Raw genomic sequence first — 18728 nt, 5'->3', positions numbered from 1 at the left:
AGACAAAATTCCAACTCCAATGACCAATGAATAATTATATTAGAACTAGTTGAAAAAGAGTAATATCAATTTCTCTCTTCAGCATTCTTGCTCCTAAAAAAATATTAATCAAAACTTGATTATGATCCAAGTGGTTAGAAATGCTGAGAAAGAACAGATTTGGGGGAAATAAATCAGGAAGTTCAAAAGAACAGAACAACAGGGCAGTAAACATTATTAGCCAGACCTATCAGTATGGACAATCCCCAAACACTGCACAAGGTAGAAAAGGCTACCTGAATGATAGCAAATTGATTTTAACCAGGCAAAAATGAAATCATCATCTTTTTAGCTAAGTAAGCACAAAAATTTCCCAATGAGATATTATTTCCTAAATGCACCAAGAAGTCACAGAATCCAAAGCAGCAAGCTAGCAGCTTCGTATCTAGAGAATGCTGCTGTTCTTTTTTTAGTTACTAAGTTGTGTCCGGCTCTTTTGCAACCCCATGGACTGTATTCCGCCAGCCTCCTCTGTCCATGGGATTCTCCAGGCAAGAATGCTGGAGTGGGTTGCCATTTTCTTCTCCAGGGTATCTTCCCGACCCAGGGATTGAACCCGTGTCTCTTGCATCTGCTGCACTAGAAGGCGGATTCTTTACTGCTAAGCCACCTGGGAAGCCCCTAGAGAATGTTAGATAGAAATACAGAGCTTTTTTACCATGAATGTTTATACCATGAACTTCTTACACCAGAATTTCTATTTAAACTTATTATAGACAGTAAAGGAAAAATAAATGTATCTGCATACTCAGAAGATTTCTGTTAGATCACATTTCCTGGGGAAAATTCACTGCACCTTCAACCAAACTCTATCAACAAGAATGAGGTATCCAAATCATCATAGTTTTTGAAAGTCTCCATTACCTTTGAAAATCGAGCATTTATCCATTTGGTAAAGGTTTTCTTCTGCACATCATTGTGTTCATCTGTGGGAGGGAAAAGGAGAGAGAAGGGAAAATATTAGAGTTTATAGTTTTACTCAGGTGCTAAATAAGATTATCTCCATCCTGGAGAGTTTTACATTGTCTGTTAGTAGAGTTCCTGAGGCACAATGATCCATAGTTAATGAAGGGATGACTAATGGGTTCAATATGTATGGAGTCTGCTAACAAACATCCATAGCAGAGGGAGACCCAGACACCTTTCCAGAGAAGCTGGCTTTCTCACCCCACATCTTAGCATGTCGCCACCAACCATTAAATCCATGTTCATGAGAAAAGAATCAAGACGTTGCTTTCAAAGTATTATATACATATACACATAGACTTTCTATTGCGTTTTGTTTAAATACAGTTTCAGCATGACAAAAATGTTATACATGTTCAAGACAAAAAATGGAAGTTCTCTTTTCAAAAAACTAAGAAACTCATGATTTCCCCCCTTTTCATACAATTCCTATAGAACAAAAACTACGATAAAGTGTATAGCTAATTGTGTAACCCATTTTCCTGTATAAAGACTGACATGACAAAGTTTTAATGATCTTATCTTTGAAAGCAATCTACACCCACCACTGGGCACATACCCTGAGGAAACCATAACTGAAAAAGACATCTGCACCTCAGGGTTCATTGTAGCACTATTTACAATAGCTTGGACATGGAAGCAACCTAGATGTCCAGAGACAGATGAATAGATTAAAAAGTTGTGGTATATATACACAGTGGAATATTACTCAGCCATAAAAAGGAACACAACTGAGTTAGTTCTAATGAGGTGGATGAACTTAGAGCCTATTAGATGGAGTGAAGTAAGTCAGAAAGAGAAAGACAAATATCATATATTAACACATATATATGGAATCTAGAAAAATGATACTAATGAACCTATCTGCAGGGCAGCAATGGAGATGCAAACAGAGACAACAGACTTGTGGACACAGGGTGGGAAGAACTGAGAGAGTCGCATTAAAACGTGTACATTACCATATGAAAAACAGAGAGCCAGTGGGAATTTACTGTATGACTCAGGGAGCTCAAATCCTATGCTCTGTGACAACCTAGAGGGATGGGAGGCGATGGGAGATGGGAAGGAGGTCTAGGAGGGAGGGGACACACATATACCTATGGCTGATTCATGTTACTCTATGGCAGAAACCAACACAATAGTGTAAAGCAATTATCCTCCAACTGAAAATATACAACCTCCCTAAAAAAAAAAAAAAAGGAATCTACACATTTTACAAGCAGAGAAATCACAGAAGTTTATTTCTTTATTTTTTAATGACTAATGTTGGCTTGAATTACAAATTCATTGTCCAGGTCAAACAAATAAAAATTGACCTTAAAAAATCTAAAGCATCCTGAACCTCTTGAAGATGGGGAAAGTGATCTAATTAGGTATAAGGAAGTCATGTGAAATGGGAGTTAATAACACTTACAAGGCACCGTGAGGGCTGGTGGATACAAGCGGAAACACTTGGCAAAGAGCTGGCATTGAGCTCTTTGTTGTTATTCTAGTTATAATTATTATGATAGTATATGTGTGAACAAGACAAAAATATCCATGTTACCCTTTCTGTTACTTCTAATCATACCCTCTTCAATTGCTCCTCAATTATCTGTTAAAATGAGCAACAGTCACTGTTGGCATAAATCCTACAAAGGAGCATGTTAATAGTCTCTGAGTTGTTCTAAAAGCTGTGTAAGGAATATCTGGAATAATGCAGAAAGCTTGCGGTACTGTCTGAACACACACACATACCTTGTTCCACCACTGTCCATGTAAGGAAAATTTGGAAGAAAGCTTGTGGTACTATCTGAACACACACACACAAACACACACCTTGTTCCACTACTGTCCATCCTGCCAGGCTGCTTCCCACATGATAACAGTAAAACAGTAACAAGAGAAGGCTCAAGTGCACTCTGTCCTCAATGCATCAATTTCACAGAGCTGCCTTCAACCCAGACCTCCTCACTCATCTCTAATAGCATAATTACAAGTTCAACCATGACTTCACCAAGTTAGTGGTATCTTTGGGCCTTATTCTGTTCTGGAAGGAGTGCCTGTAATTAAAAGGTCACTCCTGCAACAAATATAGCAACAGTTTCAGAAAAGAGTGCCCTTCTACAGATCTATAAAGGTAACTGGAGACTGACTCTGAAACACAAAGACAGCAATGGATGAAAAAACTTCCAAGCAACTTCGTGTTGTCAACTGAGCTTAGACTTAGCCTTTCACAAAGGACAACAGAGTCAGCATCAGCCTCAATTTCAGGCTTTCTACCATCTGATCAATGCCACATATGAGCCATTTATTAACCAAGAGGACTTGCTGACACACTCTGAATGTCGCAGCCTTGACCATCACATGGAAGAGAGACAGAGCTGAGGTTATACGCAGTATGTAAGGCACACACCAGCCTGCACAGTGCCATACCAGCCACTAATATGAACTTAATCTTAAATATGTGTTCAGAGTACATGGCAAATTCAATTATTTTGCTATGAACAAAAATATATGTATTGGTCATAAGTATTACATTTTCTCAGACCCATAAAATTCATTGAATTTAATAACTTTTACCAAATTATTGGGAATTTGGGAAATTCTGAGAAGCAATTTTTATTTCACATTTTATTTCTCTACATTTCTACATTTTTTTAAACCTCTTTTCTGAGCATTTAACCTTCTTACTTTCAAAAAATATATTAAAATAGCTAATAAATACTATATGGGTTCCTCTCCAGAGATAATGCAAACAAAGAAATGAGTACCTGTCACCTTATCAAATGCTGACTGTGTGGGTACTGTCATTTCAGTCATGTCTGAGTCTTTGAGACCCCATGGACTATAGCTCACCAGGCTCCTCTGTCCACATGATTCTCCAGGCAAGAGTACTGAAATGGGCTGCCATGCCCTCCATAGGGGATCTTCCCAACCCACGGATCAAACCTTCATCTCCTGAGTCTCCTCCATTGGCAGGCAGGTTATTTATCACTAGTGCCACCTAGGGAGCCCCCAAATGATAACTAAAAACCTCCAGTTGTATCACATATAGAATGAGATCAACTATTTAAAATAGGTTCCCATCATACAGCTGCTAAGTCACTTCAGTCGTGTCCGACTCTGTGCGACCCCATAGACGGCAGCCCACCAGGCTCCTCTGTCCCTGGGATTCTCCAGGCAAGAATACTGGAGTGGGTTGCCATTTCCTTCTCCAGTGCATGAAAGTGAAAAGTGAAAGTGAAGTTGCTCAGTCATGTCCAACTCTTAGCGACCCCATGGACTGCAGCCAACCAGACTCCTCCGTACATGGGATTTTCCAGGCAAGAGTACTGGAGTGGGGTGCCATTGCCTTCTCCAATACTATATCCCATCATACAGAGATGTTTGTAAAAACTAGAAGTTAATGTTTCTATAATAAAAGTCTTTATCTTTGGTTCAAATAAAAGTCTGAATATGTGTCTAATTAAGTAAATGATATGAAATGAAGTTATTGTTGTTTAGTTGTGAAGTCATGTCCAATTCTTTTGCAACCCCATGGATTACAGCCCGCCAGGTTCCTCTGTTCATGGAATTTCCCAGGTGAGAGTACTGGAGTGGGTTACCATTTTTTTCTCCAGGGTATCTTTCCAACCCAGGGATCAAACCTGCATCCCCTGCATTGGCAGGCAGTTCCTTCACCCCTGAGCCATCAGAAATAATGTACTGCATTGTAAAAGATAAAATGTCTTGCATTCAAACTTTTTAAAAATACTCCAAACTTGATAAACATTCTTCTTTATTCATTTTCCTGGTACAGTTAAAGGGGAAAGGGGAAATTTACATCTCAATAAGCCTTGATTTCACATTTCCTTTTCACACAACACACACATACACACACACACAAACCTCTTATTTTCTATCAGATATGAATTCAGTAAAGGAATAGGAATTAGCCTGCAGTTTTTCAATTATGAGATTTTTTTTTTTAATGTAACAAATTTGGAACACTTACTAGTACAGAACTGCCCTCCACATCACAAAAAATTAAGCTAACAACCTTGGCCCAAGTCAGTGTTTCAAGGAGACAGAAATTTGCTAGCAAAATTGGTAGCATGACAACTAAAATCCTAAATCATGTTACTATGATCAATTTTTTTGATCATATATATAGAAATTTATACCAAATTTCAAATCTCAAATTTGTTCAACTCTCCATTACAAGTCAAGCAGTTATTTTAATGTTTCCAAAATAAAGATATGTAAGCAGATAATACAAATTTACAGATAACTGGATTATTTATATGTGTATTAAGTGAGTATAATTAACATGCTAAATATATTCTTTCAGGTTTCCAAACAAGTGTTTTCTTTATATTTGAATTTTAGAGAAAACATCTAACTTTTGAAAGCCTTTTTTGGCTTAGTAAATCTTACCCATTAACGACCTTTCTCCATTAGGGGGACAAACACGTGACTGAATTAGGAGAAGAAAAATGTGTTAAATCCCTTAAGGCTGATTTTCCAAATTCTTCCTCTAAATATTTTGCTCTTCTTAAAATGCTTTTGACAAGCTCACACAGATCCAAGGGCCGCTGCCCAGCCTGGAATTTTATTTTTGTGATGGGTAAGAGAAGTGAAGCAAGAAACATCAACAAAACCATCTGATAAATCTTCCAGGAAACTAGCTAAAATTTTTGTTCACTTCACCAGCTCAAGGGCACATCAAAAATTCTTTTAGCAGAACCTAGACACAAATCTCAATTTAAATCTTAATCAATAATGTTTCTGTAAAAAAAAAAAAATAATCCAACACTACAACCATAAAACAAAATTCTGTATTTCCATAAGTCTATCTATATGTATATAATATAAACATAAACTTAGGATAATTGCTGTACAATATTCTCCCTTCAGCTCGCTTGTCCACAAGTCTCTTCTCCATGTCTTTGTTTTCATGCTGCCCTGCAAACACATTCATCAGTACCATCTTTCTAGATTCCATATAAATGCATTAATATACATTTCTCTTTCTGACTTACTTCACTCTGTATAGCAGGCTCTAGGTTCATCCACCTCATTAGAACTGACTCAAATGTGTTCCTTTTTATGGCTGAGTAATATTCCATTTTGCCTATGGACCACAGTTTCTCTATTGATTCATCTGTTGACAGACATCTGGGTTGCTTTCATGTCCTAGCTATTGCAAATAGTGCTGCAGTGAACACTGGGGTACCTGTGTCTTTTTCAATTATGGTTTTCTCAGGATACATGTCCAGTAGTGGGACTGTTGGGTCACTGGGTAGTTTTATTCCTAGTTTTCTCCACAGAGATTGCCTTTTTTAAAAAATATCTTTCTGCAGATATAATTCACATATCATGTAAGTCAGCCATTTCAAGCATGCAATTTAATGAGTTTTGGTACATTAAAATGTCAATGTTTTTATGTAGAATATATATAACATAAAATCTGCTATTTTAATTATGTTAAAGTACTCAATTTAGTAACATTGATTTCATTTACAATGTTGTACAACCATTCTCATTATTTTCAAATTTTTCATCCACCAAAACAGAAATTCTGTAACCATTTAGCAACACTTCTCCCATTCCCCCACTTCCCCAGGCCCCAGTAACCTCTAAACCACTTTCTAATTCTATGCATTTAACCCACCTTAATATTTCACAGATGTGAATTCACACAACGTCTGTCCCTTGGTGTCTGATTTATTTCACTTAGCATAAGGTTTTCAAGACTCATCTGTGTTGTAGCCTGTGTCAGAACCTCATTTCTTTTTTGTGGCTAGTCATAATATGTAGTAGTCATTGCATGTATATGCCACATGTTCTTACCCATTCATCTGTTGATAGACATGGGTTGTTTCTATCTTACAGCTATTGTAAATAATGTTACAGTGAAAACTGTATATTAGTGTCTGTTCCAATCCCTGCTTTCAGTTTCCCTGGATATATACCTAGGAGTGGAACTGCGGGGTCATACGGTAATTCTATCTTTAGATTTTTGAGGAACTGCTGAAATGTTCTCCATAGCAGGTGCATTATTTTATACTCCCAGTAGCGATGTATATGGGTTTCAAATTCTCTACATCCTCACTAACACTTTCTTTTTTAAAATTATTATTATTATAACCATCCTAGTAAGTGTGAAGTGGTATATAATGGTTTGTATTTGCATTTCTCTAATGACTTAATGATGCTGACCATAAAAAGGCATTTTGGAAACTCAAAAATTACCAAGAAAAATCCCCTAAACTCTGAAATTTCCTGAAGACTCCAAACTAGCCCAAGTTCAGAAGCATACTACTACAAAGTGGCTAGGATTCAGCGACAGCTCTTTTGCACTTAATCCATAAAAGACTGCAGAACGATTAATTTATTCCTCGAAGAATTATTTTCAGAATTTGATATAACCATTAATTCCTGTCCATCTTCTAATTCTAGAGTGTATTTACCTCTTACCTATTTTCTCCTTGATGAGTTCCTCATGCTTTTTAAGTGAATGCACAGGAATACAGGAGGGAATGTTTTCCTACTTTAACTCTTTATAACTGCTAATCTTAACTGAAGAGTGTCTGTAAGTCCTACAGGCACCTGGCATTGTTTGAAACTTTCTTTGTGGAAGTATTCTTTGGAAAAACTTTTTACATCTTAGATATAGCCATATTATATGTGTTGCAAATACAGAAGAACAAGGAGAAAGAAACTGTAAACTTTACATACAAAACACTTCACTTTGGACTTCTATCCTGAGAGTAAGAGAGTTTTATTAAAATCACTGGAAATACCACAGAATAAGGAGAGGTTATTTAGGAGGAGCTAAATGAGTCATAAAGATGATGAGTCACTGTCATGAAAAGTCAATAGAAAACTAATTGTTTCTTAATGATTGACAAAAGTTAGACTAATTAAAAATTTTTCTGTAAATCTTGATTCTTCACTTTATTCCAACTAAATAAAGATCCATTGTGTTCTAAAAACTGTCTTCAGTTCAGTTCAGTTCAGTCACTCAGTTGTGTCCAACTCTTTGCAACCCCATGAACCACAGCATGCCAGGCCTCCCTGTCCATCACCAACGCCCAGAGTCTACCCAAACTCATGTCCATTGAGTTGGTGATGCCATTCAACCATCTCATCCTCTGTCGGCCCCTTCTCCTCCCGCCCTGTCTACGAACCCTCAAAAAACTATTTCCTAAAAATATATCTCAAGATGGAGAAAATCCATGCAAGTAAGTTTCCATGAAAATTCTCTAAAAGAATCCCCAGGCACATTTTTAAGTTGACAACCAATATTTATAGTAAATTTAAATACTGAAACAGACATAAGTCCTAGCACATTGTTAACGAGGTACAAACCTGATCGTTCGATTATAGAAAATGTCTCCTCTATTCCCTAATTGGCAAAACTAATGCCTCATTGTCAAAGTAATAGCTAAATCAGACATAATTTCTGACATGGGAAGTCTGACTTTAGTTTTCTATTTAAAGACACATTTGGATTTTAAAGATTCGGTAATAAAGAGCCTACAATCTTAAAAAATTAAAATGAAATAAAATAGAAACCACTTTCAGGGAATTCCCTTGTGGTCCAGTAATTAGGACTCAGTGCTTTCACTACCAGGGCCTGGATTCAATCCCTGGTTAGGGAACTAAGATCCGGCAAGCCTCACAGTATGGTCAAATAAATAAATTTCAAAAAATTTTTAAAAAATTAAAACTACTTTCACATGTACTCCAGGGCAACAACTCAATTCAGAATTCTGATTCTAAGGTGAGTAGATGGATAAACAGATGGATGAATGGATGGACGAAAGGATGGATGGATGGATGGGAGGACAGAAAGAGGCACAAAGCCTGGCCCCAGATACAGTAAGTCACTGACTATTTTAAAAATTCTTAAGGAAGTGTTCTTTACTTTGCATTCCTAAACTGCCCTGTGTTTGGAGCCTCACAATAATGCAGTCCAGTAAGATGGATGAAGGGTAAGAAGTATGTCCTCCTCTTGAAAACTGCAGGAGGAGAATTCTAAAAGGAAAGATGGGAAAGCAGAAAGCAGGTACCTAAGATGCCTCCTCACGTGGCTTAAACAACTTGGAAAAGTTGGCTACAAGGGGACACACACATGCCAGTGTGCAAACCACTCTAGGGACTTGCTCACAGTTGTCCCAACCCAAGATAACACTCCAGAGATGATGAGCTGTAATTTAATTAGAAAGGCTAAACTCCAGAGGTGGCTGCTACAAAGGCATCAATTATCTTTGTCTCCATTAACAGCAGAGCCTTTGCTAATTAATTTAATGAATGTGAGAAATGCGCTTTTTCTGTGGCTTGAGAACTGGCATAATGAGAAGGTTGGAAACAATCTCCGACTAGTGTATTTAGTGTTATTCAATGCATGTGAATTGGCCAAAATATTTAACAGACGTGTCCCAACATCAATTAAACAAGTGAAATCTAGCAAGTCTAGAAGGCCCTGCACTTGGCCATGAGCTGGGAGGGTACTAGTTATCCAGTGCTGTCTATAAGTCTAACTAAATTGTTTCTCTAAACCAGCACTGTCCAACAGAAAGACACATAATTTTAAATTTTCTAGTAGGCACATTAAAAAAAAAGAGGTAAAAATAATTTTAGTAATGTTATTTAACCCAATATATCCAAAATAGTATCAACATATATTCAATATTTTTAAAACTATTAATATCTTATATTCTTTTTTCTGTCTTTGAAATTCAGTGTGTATTTCATACCTTTAGCATGTCTCAGCTTGGACCAGTCACAACAGCCTTCACACTGCACTGCACAGGTCTAGAATATTGCTGCATCTCTTGCAACTAAAACCTCATGTCCTTCAAAAGGACAGAGCACCAAGCTCATGAAACAGGCTGCACAAACTTTTTCTGAGCCTGCTTGCTAATAATGATTGTTTAATAAATGCCAATGTGCATGCCAGGTATGGTCCAAAAGTTGCCTTCATTTTAACCCTGATGGTGGGACAATGGTTACCCTTCACACCCTACTTTTAAGCACTTGGAGCTAGCATTAACTGAGCAAAAATAAAGCAGAAATTTACAGGTGGGCATGACCAAATTGGTCTTGTTCATTTTGTAAGACTTTTGGTCTAAGAAATAGACAGTAAGGATAGGAAATATTTCTAAGTCATTCTTACATTCATCATTTAGTTTCAATATTTTCTACTCTTTCAATGGAAATCAGTTGTTCATCTATTTTGAGGAAAACATTATATAAAGAAACAGATGGTGACACTTACTGAGCACCAGACAAATTCTATTGGTCCCAAAAAAGATCCAAGGGCTGCTTTTAAGAAGCTATCAAGGGGAGGTGTGTGAAGAAGAATTGGGAGACGGGTATGAGGCAAGTACATAAATAACAGATGGACAATTATAACTAACACATTAGGGGTGTGTGTGTGTGTTAGTTGCTCAGTCATGTCCAACTCTTTGTGACCATAGCCCAACAGGCTCCTCTCTCCACGGGATTTCCCAGGCAAGAATATTGGAATGGGTTACCATTCCTTCTCCAAGGGATCTTCCCAACCCTGGGATTGAACCTAGATCTCCCACATTGCAAGCAGATTCTTTACCATTTGATGCCCATATATTAGGTACAAATATGTTTATAAATTCAGAGGAAAAATGTTTCTTCTTGGTGGAAGTGAGGAGGAGATCAGAGAAGAATTCAAGGAAAAAGTTGCATTAGGCCTTGAATTGACATGTTAAAAGCATATATAAATGGTCGGGCGGGGGGGGGGGGGGGGGGGGGGGTGTTGCGGCATTCATGGAAGAGACCAGCTGAAGCAAACAGTCTTAAAGGCCTGAAAAGAACAGGACAGGCAGACAAAAATGTGAGCCCTTTCTCTGGCTGGATGATTATGGACTGGAGTTACAATGCCCCAGACTCCTCTGTCCATGGGATTCTCTAGGCAAGAATACTGGAGTGGGTTGCCATGCCCTCCTCCAAGGGATCTTCCTGACCCAGGGATCAAATCCACATCTCATGTCTCCTGAACTGGCATGCAGGGTCTTTACCAGTAGCACCAACTGGGAAGCCCGGAAGGTCAATAGTGTCTCTCTATTAGGGAAAAAAAGGACCAGAAGAGAAATGGATTAGGAAAGGAAACTCTTTTCACCTGAGTTAGAGATTAGCAGGATATTTGGGTGAAGACACCAAGCAGGATTAGAGCAAACGGGAAAGAGTTTTCACATAAAGGAGACCATTTCAGAAGCTCGAGTTTTCAGAAGAAAGACATAACCCACAGTGTGAAAGCAAGTTACCAGAATTGCTGGGGAAAATGAGGCCTGAAAAAAAGATAAGTGAACTTAACCCCTAAGACCAGCTGACCTATGATGCTATGAGGGAACAGGGAAGCTGGGCTGGCAGACCTGCCAATTATTACAAGTTTCCTGGCACAATATAACAGTATCTATATTAAAATATTTTTATATTACATAACCATTGACCCAGAAATCCTGAGAATTTATCTTACGAAATCATTAGACACACAAATATTTAGAAATCTTTCAAAGGATGTTTTTCAAAACATTCTTCATAATTGAAAAAAAAATTGTTATTCTAAATGTTCATCCTTGGGCATTATTCAGAAGTATATTTTCATGTATAAATGAAAACATCAAAAATGATACTAAAGAAGAATATATAAAGACGGGAGGATTTTTCACACTATATTAAGGAATAAAAGTGCAGGCCGAAGAGTATATACAATGTGTCATTTATATAAAATGACCAGAAAAGTAAGAGCCAAAACATTAGCTCTGTTTATTTCTCAAGAGAAAAAGAGCCTGAGAGACTCTTACAGTCTACTATATTTTTAAGTTCTGAAATACACACATAATACTCTGCACATAATACACACAATTTTCTTTAAAACACTGACCCTGCAAAAGGTATTTTTCTCCATTTCAATGTGCACAAGCAGAATGGTTAGAGAATTTAGCAGCTATAAAAATAAACCAGGCTGGGAGGAGGTCTGCCTGCCTGTCGGTCTGCTTTGGACTGGGATGGCGAGAATAAAGAGACTTCCGTGTGTTTGTAATTACATGCAGACAGGAAGGATCTAGTGGGGAGGGAGAGATCATAGATGCCAAGACTCAGTACCCGAGAAGGGTTCCCTCAGGGAACCAAACCTCAGAGGATGAGTGAGAGAAATGTATCAGAATCCACACTTCTAAATTAGATGTAGTTAAGGGCACATATTTCTAAAAATGAAATTCTCTAGGTTAAATTGCTTGTATCTGCCTTTCTAGTGAGTTTTCCACTCTAGTCTGAAGAGATTATTAGACAGATATAAAATAAAGGTACCTAAGTTGGTCCATCTCTCCCCACCTTCTAGTCTATTCACTGTGGAAACACTGTTGAAAAGGAGGTTCCATCGTTTAAAACACACCACTTGCAATAAATTCAAGTATATCTAGGCAAAATGATCAGGGCACTGATCAGTTAGGAAGATGAGAAGACAAAATGTAAGATTAAGGCAAAACAGAATGTTATCCACAGTTCAGGCCTTCCCTCATAGTTCAGTTGGTAAAGAATCTGCCTGCAGTACAAGAGACCTAGGTTCAATTCCTGGGTCGGGAAGATCCCCTGGAGCAGGAAATGGCAACCCATTCCAGCACTGTTGCCTGGAGAATCCCATGGACAGAGGAGCTTGTCAGGCTGTAGTCCATGGGGTTGCAACAGTCGGACCCGACTTAGCAACTAAAGAGAAGAGAGATCCACAGTTCACACAAGCTACCTAGACTTTATAAAAAGCCTAATATTATACTCACTTTGAGAAAAAGAACATATACCTGTGGAAAAAAGAAGTATTTGCCCTTTGATCATGTACTCTGATGAAATACCATGCAGTGCAAATGCAATTTTTAAATTAAAAAAAATAGAGTATATCAGAAGTAGCTTTTGAACTTTTTTCCTCTATTTTAGAATGTTTTAACATTGAGCCACAGCAAAATCAAGACGTAAGATAATTTTTTAAAAAGGAAGTCATTTTACTAAATTTTCAAAATTGCAAGTCCATTAGAATGCAATCCTTTGCCCAAGATAAATATTTATAATAAGCAGGAAGAAAATGCCAGAAAGGAACACTATGTTTCCCCTTAAAAACTCGGGGGTAAAGATTTTTCCCATGAACCTCAGAGTTAAGAAATCAGCCCATGAAACACAGCACTCTTTGCTTAAAGGTGTATAAATTTAAAGTTAATAAACAAATTAAATATAGCCTTTATGTTGAAAAATGCATATTTCCTCATTTTCAGTTTATATAACTATGTAAAAAGTTCACAGGAGTTATTAATAATTTTTATTGAAAAGCTTATTCAAGTAGGGTTAGACAAAGAAACTAAAAGATAAAATCTAGAGTATGAACAATGCAAGCAACCACTCCCCAGCACACTAAAGTTATCGTCTATGATCATTTATCCCCTAAAATCACTGTTGAAAATTAGGATCCTGCTTCAAATTAGCACTGTCTTTATTTAATAGTCTACAATGTGGGTCTGATTTTTTTGCTGTTTATAAAAATTCGTAAAGTCAGTTTATACCATTTCTGGGAATTGCAAACTTGGCAATTATTTCTGTATATCATAGATCTTCCTTCTCTTTGTCTTAAATGTACCTCATTAAAGCATCAAAACGGGCTTCCCTGGTGGCTCAGATAGTAAAGAATCTGCCTGCAATGTAGAAGCCCTGGGTTGGGAAGATCCCCTGGAGAAGGGAATGGTAACCCATTCCCTTCAGTATTCTTGCCTAGAAAATCCCATGGACAGAGGAGTCTGGCAGGCTACAGTTCATGGGGTCACAAAGAGTCAGACATGACTGAGTGACTAATAAAGCATCAATAAGTCTAGATTAACTTGAAGATTAATTTAATCAATTTAGTTGATGATTAGAAGAAACTCATGCTTGCTTTTCTGAAATAAATGATTTTATAGCTAGTAATTATATCTTCTCTCCTCTTCCATCATTTTGGACTGAAAAGTCTTAATCATTTTAGTCAGTTTTATAAAAACACCAAAAGCATTTGCTGCAAGACTTATGCTTCCTTACTAGACCTCTCTCACTCTCAAATCATTTCTAAAGTAGGAGACCAATATTCCCTGTGCACAGTCAAAACAGCTTTGCAAAGAAAGGATAATGTTTTCTGTTTTCTCCCATATTTCCTTCCTACTGACCCTAACAACTAGGGTCCTTTGACCTTGCAGCAGCCCAATGACAGAGTCTTCTGAGAACACTGCAATTGCTACCTCTCTTCCATCATCCTAGACATTATACTGTAAAACATAATTCATGATGACAAAGGTTTTTTGGAGTTAGCAAGAGAGTGAATTAAACAAAAAAGATTTGGACAGATAATCTTTCTTCAGAGCATTAGCACTTCCCTCAGGATAAAGTAAACTAGCAAACCTGACTGAACCTGAGTTAAAAGGACACGCAAAAATATGCCCAAAAGAGCTGAAAACAGAACCTTGAATAAACGTCTGCACACCCGTATTCATAGCAGTATTAGTCACAATAGTTAAAAAAATGGAAGCAACCCAAGTTTCCACCCACAGATGAAATGGATAAACAAAACATAGCACATACAGACAATGGCATATTGCTTGCCCCTCAAAAAGGAAAAAATTCTGACACGCTGTATGACATGAATAAACCTGGAGGACATTTTGCTAAACAAAGTAACAAGAAGAAACATACTGTATGATTCCATTTATACAAGTTGCCTACAGTAGTCAGATTTATAAAAACAGAAAGTAGAACAGTGGTTTCCAGAGACTGGGGGAGAGTCAGGAATTGGGAGTCATTGTTTAATAGGTACAGAGCTTCCATTTTCCAAGATAAAAAGAGTTATAGAGGTGGATGGTGGTCATAATAATGTAAATGTACTTAATATCACTGAACTGTTCACTTAGAAGTGATCATGATGGTAAATTTTATGCTGAGTATTGCATCACAAAGAAAAATTAGGGGGGGGATAAAGCACATCAATAACCATTTTCATTTCTATTTTCAAATCAAAAACATGATTTTCAAAGAAGAGATATTTGATATGTCTCAATGCATATATTCCCCAACAAGACAAATAAGGAAATTTTTCTTGGTTTCAATTTCATCTTTTAAAAGCCATGTATTAGAGCTCAGTAGCTCAGATGGTAAAGCGTCTGCCTACAATGCGGGAGACCCGGGTTTGATCCCTGGGTGGGGAAGATCCCCTGGAGAAGGAAATGGCAACCCACTCCAGTATTCCTGCCTGGAAAGTCCCATGGACAGAGGAGCCTGGAAGGCTACAGTCCATGGGGTCGCAAAGAGTCGGACACAACTAAGCAACTTCACTTCACTTTCACTTTGAATAGAAAGGCTGCTGCTGCTGCTGCTGCTAAGTCGCTTCAGTCGTGTCCGACTCTCTGCAACCCCATAGACGGCAGCCCACCAGGTTCCCTCGTCCCTGGGATTCTGCAGGCAGGTATTGTGAATTCTAGAATCAGACTTGTTTTTCACTATGACCATACCTCTTAGTCATCTTCAGAGGGAAACACTGGTTCAAAGTCAGGGTGGTAGATAATGCTGGTTTCCTACTCAGTCCTCCTTTTCCCTTCCTTGCTTTCATGTCTAATCTCACTTTTTTCTTCCTTGAAGCAAGTTAGCCATTTATAACAGTCACCTCCCCCTGAAACTAAGGATAACCATATGGCCCAGTTTGCACTGATGGTGAGCCAAAAGCCATGTGCATAAATCATCCCAGGATCAGATCTTCCAGCCTCAGTCAGGCTTGCAGTCCTGGCCAACACACTGACTGCAACCTCATAAGAGATCCTGGGCCGCAATCACCAAGCAAAGCCACTCCCAAATTCCTGACCAAAGAAATTGCATGAGATAATAAATATTTGTTTCAAACTGCTAAAGGCTGGGATAATTTGTTAGACAGCAATGGATAACTAACATAGATTTGATGCTAAGTTTTAGAGTAATTTGTTATGCAGCAAGAGATAAATAACACAGCAGGCATTCAGCCATCAATCTGACACCTGCACAGACTCATTTCAAATTGAACACATCTGAAACTGAACTGCTGGTCTTCTCTCAAATCAGTTCTGTCCAGTCTTTCTTAACTCAGAGCATGACACCTTCATCCACTTGCTTTTTTATGCCAGGACCCTGAAACCAATCCCTGGCATTCCACAATCTATCTGATACCACAATCTATCACCAAATTTTGTTGGTTCCAATTCCTAAATATACTTTAACTCCAGCCGTAACTCTTCATCTCCCAGCCATCTCCAGTCCGAGCTACTGTCATCTCCTGCTTGGAATCCACGAATCTAAAACCAATAACCTGGCACCATCTCCTAATTTCTGTTCTTGTCCCTTTACAATACACTTTCTAAATGTAGCCAGCTTAACAATGAACTTTGAAACAATTAAGTTAACATGGTTTACAAAGCTCTGAACCTTCTGACCCTTGCCTATGCCAAGTCTTATCTTGCATGCCTTCTCCTCCTCTCTGTAGCTCCAGTCAGTGGCCTCTGTGTTTCTCAGATGTACCCAGCCCTTTCTGGCCCCAGGTACTTTGCTCATGCTGCTATGTCTACTTAGAGCCCATTCTCAACCTGCTGAACCTATATGGGTATTTCAGGTCTAATTTTAAACATCTTTTCTTCAGAGCAGACTTCTAACTTCCCCAGTCTTTCAAAGTATCCAGCTTCCTTTTGCACCCTATATCTATCTGAATGTGGTTATATTTTGATTTGTGTAAGCCCATTAGGGCAAGAAAAGTCTACTTTGATCACCATAGTATACACAGCTCCCAATACAGGTTGTCGATTTTAAAAATTTTTGAGTGGATGTATTTAATGTGTTCATTAAGTTCAAACTATATATTGACTATAATTCAATCTAGACTTCACAACTGTCCACTCCAATAAAAGAACATGAATCTGCTATATCTATGGCCTTTCTATCTATCCATCTGCAAAATATTAAAACCATGATCACTGAGATGACCCAGATGTTCTTTCTCATTTCCTCTTATCCACGTGCTTAAAGATCATTTTATTATTGGCGAAGAATGAAAATGTGACTTCTAGAAACATTAAAAAGAAGAAGAGCAAGAACTAAAATAGCCCCTAAAGGCAGACAAGAAAAGTAATTCTAAAGCTCATTAGAAAACTAAATTGACCCCTGATTCCTCTAAACAAGAACGTTTTATCCTGGTGCTTAGAGTTTTGATGAACAATCATTTCCCTTTCCAAAGCTTGGCTGATTTGTGAAGGCAGGAGGATCATGGCTCTGTACAGGATGATTTTGTGATGAAATCAGAGACCTGCTGCTGGGAGAACCAAGAAATACTAATAAGGGCAAGCTGGAGCACAGCATAAAGCAACCGTCCCCAGTTACTCACTGCCAGTAAGTACTACCCTGACTTGCAACCAGAGAAGGAGCGGGTCTGGGAGCAGACACTGCCGGTTCTGAAGCCACGCCACACCCAGTGAGCAGCCCGATGACAATGCCAGCAGCAACTGCAGAGAAGAAACTGTGCAGTGCCCTCCCCAGCAGGAAGAAGTAGAAACCACGCATCAGTCTTTGCCCTGTACTCACACACACTGGCCATCAGCCCAGCTGCAAGACTAAACTCCAAGAGCACACGGGTACATAATACAAAGGCATGCCGGTGCCAAACTTTCACAAACAGCACACATATTTTGACTTAATAGGTCTATATGAATACACAGTAGTAGAATACAACTGCAATTATACATACAGTCCATGGGGTCGAAAACAGTCAGACACGACTGAGTGACTTTCACTTCACTTCACTTCATTCATATAAATACATGTTATATTATATTACACACATACACACAGAAAGAATGGTAAGTTTTTCGCTTCACTAAAAGTGAAGTTTTAATAAAAGAATTTAATCAAAGACACCTATGGCAGTCGTATACATAATTTTTTAATGTATAAAGTACTGGAGCTTACTGATTAAACTATTTTTGCTTAATAATAAAAAGAAAATAAATAACATTTAGGATATTATTATAGAAATTCTCAAATCAAAACAATAACCATATAAAATGTATTCATACATGAATAAGATTTTAGTGTTAATACTCATGTTAAACGATTTATAAAAAGGCTGCTACCTTTTGTTGGGGGGTTGGGAATCATGCCATAAAACTGCCATGCAGAAGGTAATGACCATCAGAGAGTCACTAGAACAGAAAAAAGGTATCCCCAGGCATAAGCCAAGCAGGAGCCAGGAAACAAGGATACCAGTTTTTAAAGCCATCAGGGGATACACTCCAACCAGCAAGCAAGACCAAAGCACCCAACTGGCAGGGCAACCAGGTAGGTCCCCACTAGGAAAGAAAGAGTCAGTGTAACAGCTCTATCAGAGGTCAAAGTGAAATAGCAAATCAATAGCCAGGCAAATCACAATGAGTAGAGATATATAATAATCAAAGACAAGTCAGGCAAGGTCACACATTCAAACAAGAGCCTGGCCAAAAAAAAAAAAGTCACTGTGACACCCAGCTACAAGGAAACTGAAATGATCTTGTGTTAATATGGATAGTAATGAAATTAGAACATTCTATAAACTTGAAGGAGTACATCTAGAAATGAAAGTTACAGCTCAGATCAATTTCATATTCTATAACAGGCAGATAATGTGCATTTCCCTAGCCATAAGCAAATATTCTAACATGTTATAA

The 18728-nt window shown here is 38.0% G+C and overlaps 1 protein-coding gene across 10 annotated transcripts in view; it reads right to left on the bottom strand.

The window, feature by feature from the left end:
• Positions 1-18728, bottom strand: part of UTRN (utrophin) — a 557788-nt gene that overhangs the window by 446402 nt on the left and 92658 nt on the right. For all 10 annotated transcript variants that reach the window (XM_070795583.1, XM_070795587.1, XM_070795585.1 and 7 more), the window contains one exon: positions 904-965. In XM_070795583.1, coding sequence (XP_070651684.1) covers positions 904-965 — 62 coding nt within the window. The remainder of the gene's footprint in view (positions 1-903; positions 966-18728) is intronic.

This window comes from Bos indicus, chromosome 9 (genome assembly GCF_029378745.1).
Source record: "Bos indicus isolate NIAB-ARS_2022 breed Sahiwal x Tharparkar chromosome 9, NIAB-ARS_B.indTharparkar_mat_pri_1.0, whole genome shotgun sequence".
Lineage (NCBI taxonomy): Eukaryota > Metazoa > Chordata > Mammalia > Artiodactyla > Bovidae > Bos > Bos indicus.
The sequence above is the reverse complement of the archived record's forward strand: the minus strand, read 5'-3'. Positions and strand labels throughout refer to the sequence as shown.